The 14,738-nt window shown below is 41.1% G+C and overlaps 1 protein-coding gene across 1 annotated transcript; it reads left to right on the forward strand.

Moving 5' to 3' along the window:
* The first annotated feature begins 10,633 nt into the window (after nucleotides 1-10,633).
* On the forward strand, nucleotides 10,634-14,535 carry LOC140590976 (uncharacterized). Its single transcript, XM_072712817.1, has 2 exons — nucleotides 10,634-12,806; nucleotides 13,353-14,535. The coding sequence occupies exons 1-2, from the start codon at nucleotides 12,566-12,568 to the stop codon at nucleotides 13,622-13,624; spliced, it is 513 nt and encodes a 170-aa protein (XP_072568918.1). The 5' UTR covers nucleotides 10,634-12,565; the 3' UTR covers nucleotides 13,625-14,535.
* The last annotated feature ends 203 nt before the right edge of the window (nucleotides 14,536-14,738 follow it).

Below are 14,738 nucleotides of genomic sequence, written 5' to 3' on the forward strand. Positions count from 1 at the left end.
TGAGGTCAAAACGTGGGCTTATCTCGTTCTCATTCAAAACATCAGCGCCAGCCTTAATCAACACTAGCAGATTTCTCAAATATCCGGTTCATGGCACACGTGTAGAAGCCATTCAGTGAGGATATCTAAGCACAATCCGACGAAAGACACGACCGGTTTGTTTCACCAAATGCAAGGGAGCAATGCGATGGATGCATTTTTTGTTGAGCCTCTATTGTAAATGAACACCCAAATTCATTTACAGTGAGTTTTTAAATTACCCTACCACACAATGAAAAAGCAGAGTTATTAGGACCCTAATAGAACAAACGTTTTCTTTTCTCTACACACTACATAAACTTACCGTGAACTCACACACATATATATATATATATATATATATATATATATATATATATATATATATATATATATATATATATATAATCTCAACAATTACATACTAGCCAGTTGCTTTGAAAGGCTGGAAGAGTATGTCACGTAATGAGAAGATATTTGAGAACTCCAGTAGAGTTCAGTTCCAGCAAACCACAAACACAGTACACGAAACAGTGAGCTGTATACTCAGTACGTGGTTCATTGTTATGTTTTCTAAATAAAGGTATAAAGGACTGAAACCATTTATAACCCTGTTCTACCTTGTAGTGGCACTGTTGCTAAATACTGTAAATGCCACATTCGTGTTTCACATCAGCAAGAGTGTTAGATGTACGATTGCAGTGAGTCAGATCTTACTGGTGACTGGAGAGGGATCACGTTTGGAGCACGTGTAGCAGCTGATGTGCCTACAGTACACAGCCAGTAGAGCTGTTAGACAACGTGAGAAGAAAACTGATCCGGTCATACAGTCAAGTTGCTGTCAGTGATTGTAAATTATGAATGCAGTGTAATGGTGGGCTAGTAGAGTAGAGTGTGTATTTGTGTGCTTGTCTACTGGATGATCTTAATACCTCGTTATATCCAGTGTGTCTAAGACTGTAGCACTAGTCATGCAAAAATAAAGCTGAAGGAGGCCTAATCAGTCAGTATTTATTTGCTTTTTGGTTACAACCAGGAAATTGGGCATGGCTGCATAGTTACAGCTGCCTTACAAAACAATGTCACAGGGCTAGTTTACTCAAAATGGTTAGTTCTGAATCTCGCAGTATAGTAACCAAGTGCCACCAAATAAAAACAAGAATAAAAACAAGAAAAGAACACCAGCTGGATTTACAAATAGTCATAACCTAAAGGCGGGCTGAATAGCATGCTCTCTGGGCTTAAATAATAAAAAAAAAAATATATATAAAACCGTAAACTTCAAACCTAAACACTATTATTTTGCTTTATAAACCGCTTAATGCATGTAACTTACACCGTGGTATAGATTTAATTTACCTTAATTAGACTGTAGATCCTGTAGTGTGTGTGCTCTGGGATGGACTGACCTCCTGTCCAGGATGTACCCCAGCCTTCTGCCCTGGGCAGCCTAGGATATGCCTGACTGTCCCTCTGTGACAATGACCAGGATAACTGAGCAGAAAATGGATGAAAGTTACATTTTGGTTAAAATATATCTAAAACTGGTATTCATGTTGTTATGACTGCAGAAGTAAAAAACCTACACTAACGTTCGTTTCTCTAAATTCTGCTCAGCACCAGGCATGAAGTAAATTTGCCCGACAAAACTTGAGTAAGATAAAATTTCTTTTATAATGGTAGAGCCCCCTGTAGTTGACAGCAAAGAAACAGTGTATCCCCATTACATTTCTGCAACTCCCCTTAAAAGGCAATCTTCTACCCCATTGGTTAAGACAGGGGCTCTTGTCTGTGTGCAGAATGTGTGGTGACCCCGAAGGTGATGACCTTCTCTACCTCTGCATCCCTTTAGGCTCATGGCCAGTCAGCCTGTCTCCACCAGTTGCACCCCATCATTGTAAACTCCTACCCCCAGGTTAAACAATACTATGCAATTAAGCAAATCACACCATTCCCCATCTCATCATATATTTGGACCATTAATCTATCTCGTTACAACACATTCATTATACCATATGGTCCTCGAAATAGGTGAATACAGCAAACATAAAAACATAAGCCTCTTTGTCTCCATTTGATATTTCTGACTGCTTACCGTTGTCTTCCTCTGTAGCACGGAGCAGCAAAGGAGCTTCAAGTTATCTTCACAAACAGGAGGTTTCAGCTCCTGGTTTCAGGGTCAGCACAAGACACACACACAAAAACATTGCCTGAGGCCTAAGACACTGACAACAATCGCACTATGCACCTCTCCTCAACCCTACTGGAACTTTTCTTCGACAAGATATATATACTATAAAAGTAATGCCAGAGTTCTGTAATAATTTGTTGCTTAGTTTTTTTTTTAAGTTTTGTTTTGGGTGGCAGGGTGGGTAACATTCTTATCTCAATCTTGCCAGAGTTGTATACATACACAGGCACACACACAGGTTTGTAATTATATCATCGTGGGGACTCTCCATTCATTTATATGGGCAAAACCCTCATCCCAACATGACAACCTTAACTCCTACCCAGCCCAAAACTTAATTATAAGTAACCAAAGAAAGTACAAGACTTTTGGCATTTTTAGTTTTTTGATTGCATTTCTTGTGGGGACCTGAAAAATGGTTTCCACAACGTCAAAATAACAGGTTTTTATTACATTGTGGGAAACATTTGGTCCCCACAATGTAAAATAAACATAATCCACGCACACACACTCACCCAGACTAAAGTGATTCTTATGATCAAAGTCTGGATACGTAAAACCTGGAGAAATGGAACATTAGGAGGAGGACTGGATCAGATAAATCGGAATTGCTGGCAGGTATGTATCCCAGCTGGGGTCCAGGATATACATGCACACATATCCGCACCACGTGCTTGGAATCACTTGTGAGTCTCAGGCTGGCTATACAATAAACCACCAACAGAGGTCACTACTGACCCTCAAAAAATAGTGGTGATCACCCACTATGATATTTACGGTACTGAATACCACTTCTATACACAACTGAATTTACTCCAGACGGCGCTGGACTGGGATTAAAAATTGTCCCTGGGCTTTTTTTTAGACAGGCTTGCCACACATACATACCCACGATAGATTCTGTCAGCCGACAAACCTACTTGCCTTTTTGGAAAATTCCCAGTATAGCAGATGGTTAGTCCAGGCATCCCGCCAGAGTGTTCTCCTATAGCGGATGAGTGGATGGTTATTATTATCATTATTATTCTTACTGTTGTGGTTTTGTTGTTCTTGTTTTATAAGAATAATTTATTTTAAAAACAACCATAACTGCTTCTGTTTGCTACACAGTGTTCTTTTGCCAGTGAAAATTAATTCCCCCACTGTTTTTATTATGCGCTCATGACATCCTTATATTCTGAACAGGGCGGTCTGGACTGCGTGATATATTTTATGTATATATTTGATGTATTGTGGTTTAAATGTGAATAAGATCTCAAAAGTTTGAAGTTCGAAATAATGACCAATGGAAAATATTTATAATCGAGACTGTGCTGATTTCTAGGATTTAATGGGACTCATATTTCTGAAATTATTTTTGTAGGTGGCATGTGTAATATTGTCTATGCTGAAATGTCACTATTATTTCAGCTATAGCTCATTTTTGTAATATGTAAATAAACCTGCTTACGCCGTGGTCTTTTGCCCAACAGGTGGCGCTTTGCCCCAGTGGGTCGGACTCTCGCTTTGCACCTCTATGGCTGTAGATTTAAAGCTCACCCCGTGTGTGTGAAGTTTCCAGGGTTGTCCAGGGTTCCCAGGTCCCCACAAAGATCTGTGAATGCAATCGAAAACCTAAAAATGCCAAAAGTCTCGTATTCTGTTTGGTTACTTATGGCTAAGGTTAGGGCTGGGTAGGGGTTAAGATTGTCATGTTGGGATGAGGGTTCTGCCCATAGAAATGAGAGTCCCCACAAAGATATAATTACAAACCTGTGTGTGTGTGTGTGTGGGTTTGCATAGATCACATTTGAGGACCAAATTGTCCTTAATAAAAATGTCTTGTATTTGGGTTGGTTACTTATGGCTAAGGTTAGGGATGGGTAGAGGTTAAGGGTGTCGTGACTGGGATTAGGGTTTTTCCCACAGAATGAATGGACGGTCCCCATCCCCATTTAGATAGGTACACCAACATGTGTGTCTGTGTGTATGTCTGTGCATCTGTGCATCTGTGCCCTGCAATGGCCTGGAATCCTGCCCAGCCTGTCCCCTGCTTTGTGCCCTGTGCCTCTGGTGTACTGATGCTTGATGCCCCATCACAGTCATCATAATGGTGGCCCCTCCATGACCCGTGTGCCCCACGGCTGTTTTACAGCAGGATACACTAACTGCCATTTTAAGAGATTAAGGAAATAATCAATATGACATCATGTATTAGCCAGGTTCTGTAAAGGTTCTTGAAGAAAAAAAAGCCTTTATTGGTCATTTTCATTGATCTGGGATGCAGAATTGTGTATTAAACCAATTTTTGATGGCAGCCCATGAAATCATGTGCGACATAATACTGCAAATGAACATTAAACTTAAAATCTTAATTTTATTTCCCAACAGCCAAAACATATAACATAAAAAAGGAGAATTATACATCTACCCTTTGAGAAGTACTTTGAAATCTAGAAACTCTGATCATTGCCCTCCTGCTGACCTCACCTTAGCAGTGAATGAAACTCTTTCAATACCCTGTTCCCACTGCCTTTTCTGTAACACAGAATAAGCCTATAGATTGACATAATTATGTAAAAAATTTTATTAGGTTCTTGAAGAATGAATAGAATCGGAATACTTCGCTCATCCACATGGGGAAATTCTCGTTTCATCTATCCAATCATGTTTTCCATGAGAGACAAATATACAGATGAGAGCATGCCTGGGGGGAGGGGGGGGGTCACAGGGCAGGGCCAGCCAGTGTGCAGCATCCCAGGGACTGGGGGTCAGGGTCCTTTCTCAGTTTGTTGGCCCTGGGATGTGAACCAGCAACCTTCCGGTCACAGCCCTAACCTGCGGAGCCACACACTTCCCCCGGAGGTCTGTCTCTGTTTTGGTGAGTACGTGTGATTATGGTTTTGTATTACAGTATATCCTACTACATGCGTCAGCTACGAAAAATAAGGTGACGTTTACCCTGTGTTTGTTTGCACCTCTCACCTGGTTCCAGTCTAAACGTTACGTGTGTTGTTTAAACACCGCATGAATAACCTCAGATAACATGGTGTCTCAGCCAGTTAGCAGTGTAGCCTCCCACTTGCTTGCTGGGGTAGCCTCCTGGCTAGTCCGGATTCTGCCCCGGATAAATGGGGGGGGGGGGGGGGTAAGTGATGTAGACAAACTAAAAGGGACAACAGATTTAAGTAACCCTCTAATCTCCGTGCTGCCATTTAGATTATTGAAGACCGGGAAAAGTACAGTCAGTATTATGGATGCAGTATGATATGAATATTAACCTTGATGGGGGCACAGTTTTAAATGTGAAATGTGAAAGATGTGATTTCATCCTCTGCCATTACACAACCACAGAAATGCTTACCTGGGAACAAACCCACTCAGATTCCCAAGATCTCATGGTCCTGACCTCATTACACAGAAACAGAAGGAGCAAACCAGAAATGCATAAATTCATCCTTATCTGATTTGCTTTTATGAAATGGAGAACTAAGTGGAGAACTTGGGTCTAGAGGACACAGCCCGGTATTAAGGGAGAAATTATGTTGCAAAGGAAGGGATTTGTCAGAGGTTACATACGTCTCGGCATGTGAAAGGTGGGACAAGCAGGGCCAGTTGGGGAGACTGAGGAGAGGAATGCAGGCAGACTGGTTGGCCTATATAATATCCTATGGTTTTAAGCTGAGGGAGGGGGCTTATAAAGAGGACCGCTGTTAATGCCAGATGAAGGACTTGGGTGGTGACTTGTAACTTGAGTATATTGTGTTAATTTGAAATGGAGCTTCTTTTTCCATTTGTACACACTTGTTTTTCAGAGGTTTTTGTTTCTAGGGCAGATTTCAAAGCTTAAAATGATGCATTTTTGTATTTATAATATCAGAGAAGGTTGCTTGTTTGCACTCAACCTTGAATTGGATTAGCTGTTGTTCTGTCATTCTGTTCAAGTTCAAAAATCCTTGTCGAAACCACTGCATAATCTTGCATGCGCTCTGCAAGGCTTAAAAATTTTGAGCGAGTATTTCGGTTTTAAAGTCATTTTCTCCCGATGGGTTTGAAATCACGCTTGATTAGAGTGCATACAGTACTGTTACGTGTTCTGTATGTACCGGGGTTAGCCAGTAGATGGTGTACTGTCACATGATGGATGGCTAGAGATTGGATAGAGAGGTTGTATTTGTGTTACTTTACCTGAATGCGTTTCCATGTTCTCACTGTTTGAGTCATCCATACAGTTCTATTTCCCTCCTTAGAAGACATACACATCCCATCTACAGATAAAGCATTGCAGCTGAAACATCCAATGGTCAGTCTGTGTCAAATTCCTGTGCATTACTGTACTGCTAAAGCACAGTAAAGTCCGGAACTGCATCTGCCTCCCAAAGTGTATTTATCGACACCACCAGAGAGGTGTCACCTAACTGGTACTGTACCTACCCCCTACAGTTCACTGATCATCCTCACAATTCAATACAGCCATTTGTGTGGTTAACTGTCTATAGATTTATTCACAAATATCTATTGGTCAAACATCATTTGGTCAAGGAGAAGTATTGCCCATGTTGTCAAAGAATAAGCAAGAGCTAATGGTTTTCAGCATCACAGTACGCTTAGACAAGCCCCAGTTCTACCATGGGTGGCACAGCAGTGGAGTGGTTGGCACTGTTGCCTCAAACCTCTGGAACTAAGTTAAGAATTTCCATCATAGTGTCATGCCCCGCTCGTCTAATCCCCGTGTGCCACACCCCCTCCCTCACTGCCTCGTGTGGAATCCCCATGTCACCGGCTGTGTCTAGTTTTGTTCAGTGAAGTCTGGTGTATTTAAGTACTTCCCTGTTCGTCTTCCCCCAGTCCTGTCATTGACGTTACATCCCGTTTGTCCCCTGTGCCCGACTGTCTCCCCCGTAAATCCTTGTTTCCCCAATAAACTCCTTCGTTTCCCCGACTTCCTGGACTCCCGCTCCTCTGTCTCAGTTCCGTGCCGTATTTCAGCATGTAACACATAGCTCCGTGTGTTTGGAGCTTCATGTTCTCCCCATGTTGATGTGGGGTTTCCTCCCAGTACTCAGGTTTCCTCCCAGTACTCAGGTTTCCTCTCAGTACTCTGGTTTCCTCCCAGTACTCAGGTTTCCTCCTACAGTCAAAAAACATGCGGAGGTTAGTTGAAGTTACCAAATTATGCTTAGGTGTGCTTGTGTAACTGAATGGTGTTTGAGTGTCCCTCACGTCCCCAACATCCTGGGTTGTTCCCTCCCTTACGGGCAATGGTGTTGGAAGGAGTCTGATGGGGGGGACAGAAGTTACCCTGGTGTGACATTGCTATGGGTACACACATGCAATAGTCACACTGTGAAAGGATGCAATGTAATGAATTTCAGAATAACTCTTAAATGATCAAGATTTCATTTAAAATAAGACTAACAACCGTTTAAAGTCCTGTTTCACAACTAAACATAACTGATCCATATGATAAAATGATTTTGTCTAATATAAGACTACAGTCTTCATTAGGTAGGTTATATGTTTTATCCTCATGATCTGTTTGTGTAGCAAACTGGCCTCAGTAACACGTGGTTTTAAAAGAAAAGGGTCAACCACTACGAGGTGTGCAGTTACGCAAAAATAATCATCACTTGGTGTAACCAAGTTGGGGTTGATTATTTTCATATAACTGATTGCCTTGTCATTGTCATGACACAAAAAAGGAATGACTTGAGGGGCAGGCATAAGGTGAACTAAAATCAGCTTTATTGAGCAGAACAAATTGGCATATGGAAACAAAACAGGAAGACTAGCACAGAGAAGAGCACAGGAAGCAGTATGACTAACATCAATGACCAGAGTACACAACAGGCAAACACTTACATACAAGGACTAACGAAGGGCAAACGAGAGGCAGGTGACTCCTAGGCCCAGTTGTTCAAACAATTTTATCCTTATCAAAGAAATCCGGATTTTGAAATCCGTTGTTTTGCTATCCAGGTTTTAGTAATCCATTTTACTTTTATGCCGGTTTTTCAAAGCAACGCTGGATTGGATCACTGTTATCCAAATACAGAATTTTCAGGATTACCAAATCCGGTTTACTAGTGCATTAAATGGAAACAACAGTGTAGCCTACTGGCTTTATCAAGAACAACAGGTAGACCAAAAATACCAGTGGCCACAAATAGCCATTATGTGTTTTAATTTGAACAAACAGAAAACACCACAATAAACCAGAGCAATCTCCAATGTTCTCTCCAAATGAGGGACGGACTGGCCATGCGGTCAGGGATGCAACTGTAAGACATTACTTCTGACTGATGAATTGAGTCATAGTAATTGTCATTTTCATTAAAATACAATGGACAGTAGAGCATATTGTTTTGAGCTTTGCGATTTTGTTTGAATACAGATATCTCCCAGGGATTTTTTTCCCTTGACTATACTGAAAGGCTTCATGTTTTATTACCTACTTTAATTTCACTGCCACTGTCCTACTTCAATAATTGTACAAAATATAAATAAATGCACATATCATCAGCAAACATTACTTTTGTGATCAATTTTCAAGTTTTATTTAATTTTGTACCAGAAATCCACCCTTGAATTCACCCTTGTGTTGAGATCAGGATTATCCTGATTTTTTGGATGAAATGTACCCCAATTCAAACAAACTTTTGAACAACACAAAGTGAAGGTTTAATCCAGATTAAAACCGAGATTGGATTAGGTGATCTGATCTGATTTCAGAATCCCTCTTCTCCCTTGGAATAACCCACTTTCAAGATTCAATCCAATCCGTTATCTGAAATCCCTTTTGAACAACTGGGCCCAGAAGACGCAAATTGAAGAGAATAGAATGGCCAGCAGTGTCCTCTGCTGGCCATATGGGAGAACGACAGTCATGGTTTATGCAGCTTATGGCACCACTCATGAACAAAAATAATAATAGAATAAACTAGTCGTAGTTCATTTTTCAGAAGAGAATTATTTCAATTCACATTTAATAATGTTCCAATCTGCACTTAAAATATAGTCCCTATAAGGAGAGAATGTATGGTCAGGATTCTCCTTGGAAGCAGCAAGACCCTTAGCACCTTTCGCAAGTGGTCACTGTGTCCCTGCTGAGTTCATTTTTGGTAGAGATGATAAATATGTGGTATATAATATTGTGATGTGGTTTCATTCCATGTCAAATATAAACTATATATATAAAAATTGTTGAAAATCAGACTACACTCACTTCCACATAATGAAAAACAAAACATAGAATTAATTTATTTTTTTTTTGCTAATTTATTAAGAAAGAAATATACATATACATCTTCTGCCACCAGTCTGCCGCTGCACACACATCTATGGGCAGTTCGGTAATGCCCATTGTCCTCAGAATGTTTGTGGGCAGTGGGGGGGGGGGGGGGGGGGGGGGATGGGATACCCAGAGGAAACTCCATGACAATTCAGGGAGAACATACAAACTCCACACACATGGAGCCATGGTGGAGCCATGGTGGAGACTTAAACCCAGGTCCCAGAGGTGTGAGGCAGCACTGCTAACCACTGTGCCGCAATGCCACCCAATGCTAGCATTTTCCAGTTTTTGGATTACATTGCTAGAATTTCCAGACTGAAATTCAGGTATGAAACACTCAAATAATATACATCATAAACCCCATTTGCTTATAACGAGACACACATCAGAACAATGTGTTTTTATTGAGAAAACATTTTAACATTGATACAACCAATCAAATATTTTAACATTGCACACATTGTCAACCCAATCAATTAATTTCAATTTATTTTTATATAGCACCAGTCGTCTCAAGGCGCTTTATATGGATGTGTTGTGATACATTAAACATCATTAGAGAGAGTAATAAACAATGGGGAAAAAGGAAGGGAAAAAATTAAATAAAGAAAGCCAGATGACAACGGAGGAGAGGAACCAAAAACTCCCAAGTAGGGAGGAAAAAAAACCACCTCAGGGGGTCCAAGGCCAACTGGCTGCCCAACCCCCCCTTGGCAGACTAACATTACCGAAAACAGAAAAGAGTGGACTTGCTTGCTAAAAGCTAAGTGTAAGCTGTGATTAAGGATCAAGACAAAGTCCATCAATGAGTCCGTTATCCACACTGGCCTGTGTGGGGTGGCAGAGTGAAGGCTGCACCCACGATGATACAGTTCGTAGGTCCCATTCACGATGTCACCCCTCCATGGGATTGAACCAGGACTCCAGCGTAGATGGTGCCCACCCCGGGGGCCACCACAACCGAGATAGGCACTGCATCATCAGCCAATCGCACACCTTTCAACAGAGTGATTAGCACATGCCTATGGCCCAAGCTCAAGAAGAAGGTGAAGGACATTCTCGTTTTCAGGTGTGTTACCCGAAGTACAGGGAGTAAAATAAGTATTGAGCGCATCAACATTTTTCTCAGTAAATATAATTCTAATGGGGCTATTGACATGAAATTTCCACCAGATGTCGGTAACAACCCAAGTAATCCACACATGCAAAACAAATAAGTCCATAAATAAAGTTATATGGTAGCTGGTTTCTTGGCTTTCCATGCCATTTTGCACATCCTTTTCTTCATGTGTTCAATACTTATTCCCTGTGTCATTTCACTTTATTACACATAAATTTATGGACTTATTTGCTTTGATTTCTTTATATGTGTGGATTGCTTGGGTTGTTACCAACATTTGGTGTAAATTTAATAATAATAATTGATACTTTATTGATCCCCATAGGGAAATTGTTTTTACGCCTCCCTCAACTTGCTCTTTGTAGAGCAAGCTGTCCGCGAAGGGCAGCCACCCGTAGCGGCGCCCAGGGAGCTGGGGATTGAGGGTCTCGCTCAAGGACCCACAGACGTGCTGAGGCTGGGCTTGAACCGGCGACCTTGTGATTACAGGCACACGGCTTAGCCCACTAAGCCCACGCTGCCATTTCATGTCAATAGCCCCATTAGAAATATATCTACTGAGAAAAATGACACGATCAATACTTATTTTCCCTGCTGTATATATGTGTTTACATAGCACAGCGCCAGCTTCTGTGTCAATTCTGTCAGCATCAAGACAGATAAAATGTTGGTCACAAGTAGGATCATTCCTTCCCTTATCTTAATGGTTTTATCCATGGGTGCTTCTTTTTTTCCCAATGAATACGGTTCAAAGATCTGTGTTCTTTAAGGGTATCACAGCAGTTTTTTAAACTGACTGTATAAGGTTTGACAATTAGTCAAAAAGCCCAGAGATTTACAAAATACAATGCAGTCTATGAGGATATTCTGTATTATTTCATGAACATCTGAATATCAATAATGTGCAAATACTTTTACTTACAGAATTAAGCTACCTCTCCATCTCTGTCCATACCAGCAGATGTCTAGATGACCTACACAACAACACCGTTTATTGTGTTACGGTGTTACGGTTTTAATATATCGTGGGAACGAATTAATAAACCTGGTTACAATTTAACTAAAACGAGGGAAGGCATTTGTAAAACATGCCCCCGATATGTTTCATTTTTATCTCATGAGCATTTTTATCTCAATACTTTTACTTACAGAATTAAGCTACCTCTCCATCTCTGTCCATACCAGCAGATGTCTAGATGACCTACACAACAACACCGTTTATTGTGTTACGGTGTTACGGTTTTAATATATCGTGGGAACGAATTAATAAACCTGGTTACAATTTAACTAAAACGAGGGAAGGCATTTGTAAAACATGCCCCCGATATGTTTCATTTTTATCTCATGAGCGGGGAGCCGCAGTTACGTGTATACCGTTTAATGAACAAGTATAATGCTGAATTTTGTAACAGGTAGTTCATACTACTAGTCGCGTGTGGGGGGAGAAACCAGTTCTGAACAAGTTATGAAAACTTTAATCCGTTAGAAGACTCAGAAGTAGGCTACAAATAAAAAAGACGGTACAATTAGATAGAGGAGAGTTGGTTATATGCCTGGGAGGGAGGGGTAACCCGGGACGTCAAATCGCCAAGCCTGTCACTCTCCGGTAACAGAGAGCCGCTCGGCCGCTGCAGGCGCTTAAGATACTTCAGAACCACGGAGAGCAACACGGCGATAGAGGAGCTTCCAAATAGCCCCAGGGTATTGAAGGAAATCGGCTACGGTTGACCATTCAGCTGTCAGCCTAAAACATGCATAGGCCTATGCATGTTTTACTTAAAATCTAATGTGCGTCAAGGCGATCGAACAGTTTTAATGATCTCAAGAAATGGAATATTTGAGAGTAATGTAATTTGCACGCAGCTATGAAAACAGAGGGGTTGCCGTAAAGTTGGGAATTGACGGATATTATAAAAACACCAACGTCTCTAACGTTGTTCTCCTGTCTCTAACGGCCACCTGTATGATGAGAATGGATACCGTCAATGAGACTAGTTTTAAGTTCACTGACGGAGCGGGACATGCTTACCAATATTCCTTCTCCAACGTGGACACGCTCTACATGGACTACAAACCTCCACCCAGGGACCTAATTCAGCTGCCCAAAGCTGTGCTTTACTTACTGATGGCCGCCCTGGTCGTGGTCGTGGTCGCCTACGCCATTGTTGGCCACCTGATCAAGGACCTCGCGCATGACGTTGCAGGTATTTCTAAACAAACACGGAGTATCCCTATTGACGTCACCAAGAGCTTTATTAGAACCATATTCTCAATGCTTATATTAACTTCTGCTATTTACCACAAATCGAATATATTGTTTTAACCACAAATGGCCCCTGTTTTGCAAATCCATCCATCCATCCATTTTCTGTGCGCTAAAACAAATTGTGCCTTTTTGTCCCAAATTATAATCAATCAAAACCCTAATAATATATGATTATTTCGTAAAACCCAGCAGTAGCACGATATTCTTTTGTATTTAACTGGAAAATTGTTTATAATAACTGATAACAGGTGTGTCATACTCTAGTAAAAACTACTGCGAACAAACTGCAAATAGGCCTACATATTAAGTAAAAGAAATAATGTATGTTAGCACAATAAAAGTTGTATAGTAAGAGTAAGGCCATAGTAAAAACTACAATGCAAAAGTACTTTAGATAAAGGATACTGTGGTGCTGGCATTAATTGTGTATTCTGGGCAAAGTGCAGTGAAAGCAGGTCCTCTCGTAAGATCTGTTTCTTCTCAGACTGTGTTCTAGGCGCCCAGGAGGAGGAATCGAAGGAGCACAGTGACACAAGCCTGGTGAGCCCTAAGCACAAGCTCATGGCTATCCCGCCTTCGCACCCCAACGCTTTCCACGTGTGGGATCAGGATGACGTCGTGATCCCGCTCTCTCCGGAGGAGAGCCCCCCGGCGAGCCCCTCGCTGCTGGCCGTCATCCCCTACATCCCCTCATTTTTCCCCACGCAAGTGACCAGCAGCCCGGCGCTCAGCCACTCGCTCCCCGTCGACAGCTAAGGATCCAGGAACCCAGAGGAGCTACCAAAGGACAGCTAATGCAGCCCAGTTTTTAGTGTTAATATGCAATTAGCTGTAATTTATGTTAGCGGAGGCATATCACAAGAAATACTGCATATTTTACTGTTTTAGCATATTATCTCATGTCGATACTTTACAATGTCTCAGCAAAGCTATAAACTTTGCAGAGTTTCCTGAATTTCAAGTAGGGTTTGATTTTTCAGGACATAAAACATTTTCTTAAGTTGCCATAGTCAGGCTGTCATTCACATCACTATAGCTACCAGTGGTAAAAATGGCTCTAAAACATATTATTTAGCACAATGAGTCCTGTCTGAAACTTTGTGACTACCCACTATGCATGTTCCACTTACTCTGAGTCATACAAAGAGAAGAAGAGCGATCGGGTGGCCTTGGCCTTATTAAAATGCCGAAAGATTGAGCAAATGGAGACAGGGAGCGGCAAATGGGAACGACGGCCGTCACTTCTCAGTTTTTCCTTGATATGTGCCAAATAGTACCCTGAAATGTAGCACAATAATTATTAAGTATGTGCAGTCTACATTTGAAACTTGCTGAACGTAATGGTCAGAGTTTGGAGGATTTTTATGGTCTGCAACAAAGTGGAATCTTTAACAGATGTGTAAAATTTTCACTATAAATCAGTGTATAGTTTATTTTATCATGTTTAATTATTTAAAAACTTTGTGGACAATCCATCAGCTACTTTATATAGGTGGCATTCATGAGAGTGGAGGCTGTACAGTGTCGGCTATTGCCTTGCCTAAAATGTCATCATTACAGTGCGGTCTTTGTATGAATACAAACACAAACCTACACAGACCTTGTGTATGTGATAGCTTACTCCCAGGTCACTGACTAAATACTTGCGTATACACACACATACACAAACTGCCTTCATATGCATGGTTTCCATATATATTCTTGTTATGGAACTAGGATTTCAGCATGAAACAGATTGGACTGAATAGGATATTGTTTGACATGTCCTGGATTTTGAGCATCATATATGATTTGGTTGTATTTTTATGCTGCTTCATTCGATAAGCTAAAACGCTTGGAGGAACAGTCCATTTGTGAAATAAAGTATTTA

This window comes from Paramormyrops kingsleyae, chromosome 5, assembly GCF_048594095.1.
Source record: "Paramormyrops kingsleyae isolate MSU_618 chromosome 5, PKINGS_0.4, whole genome shotgun sequence".
Classification (NCBI taxonomy): domain Eukaryota; kingdom Metazoa; phylum Chordata; class Actinopteri; order Osteoglossiformes; family Mormyridae; genus Paramormyrops; species Paramormyrops kingsleyae.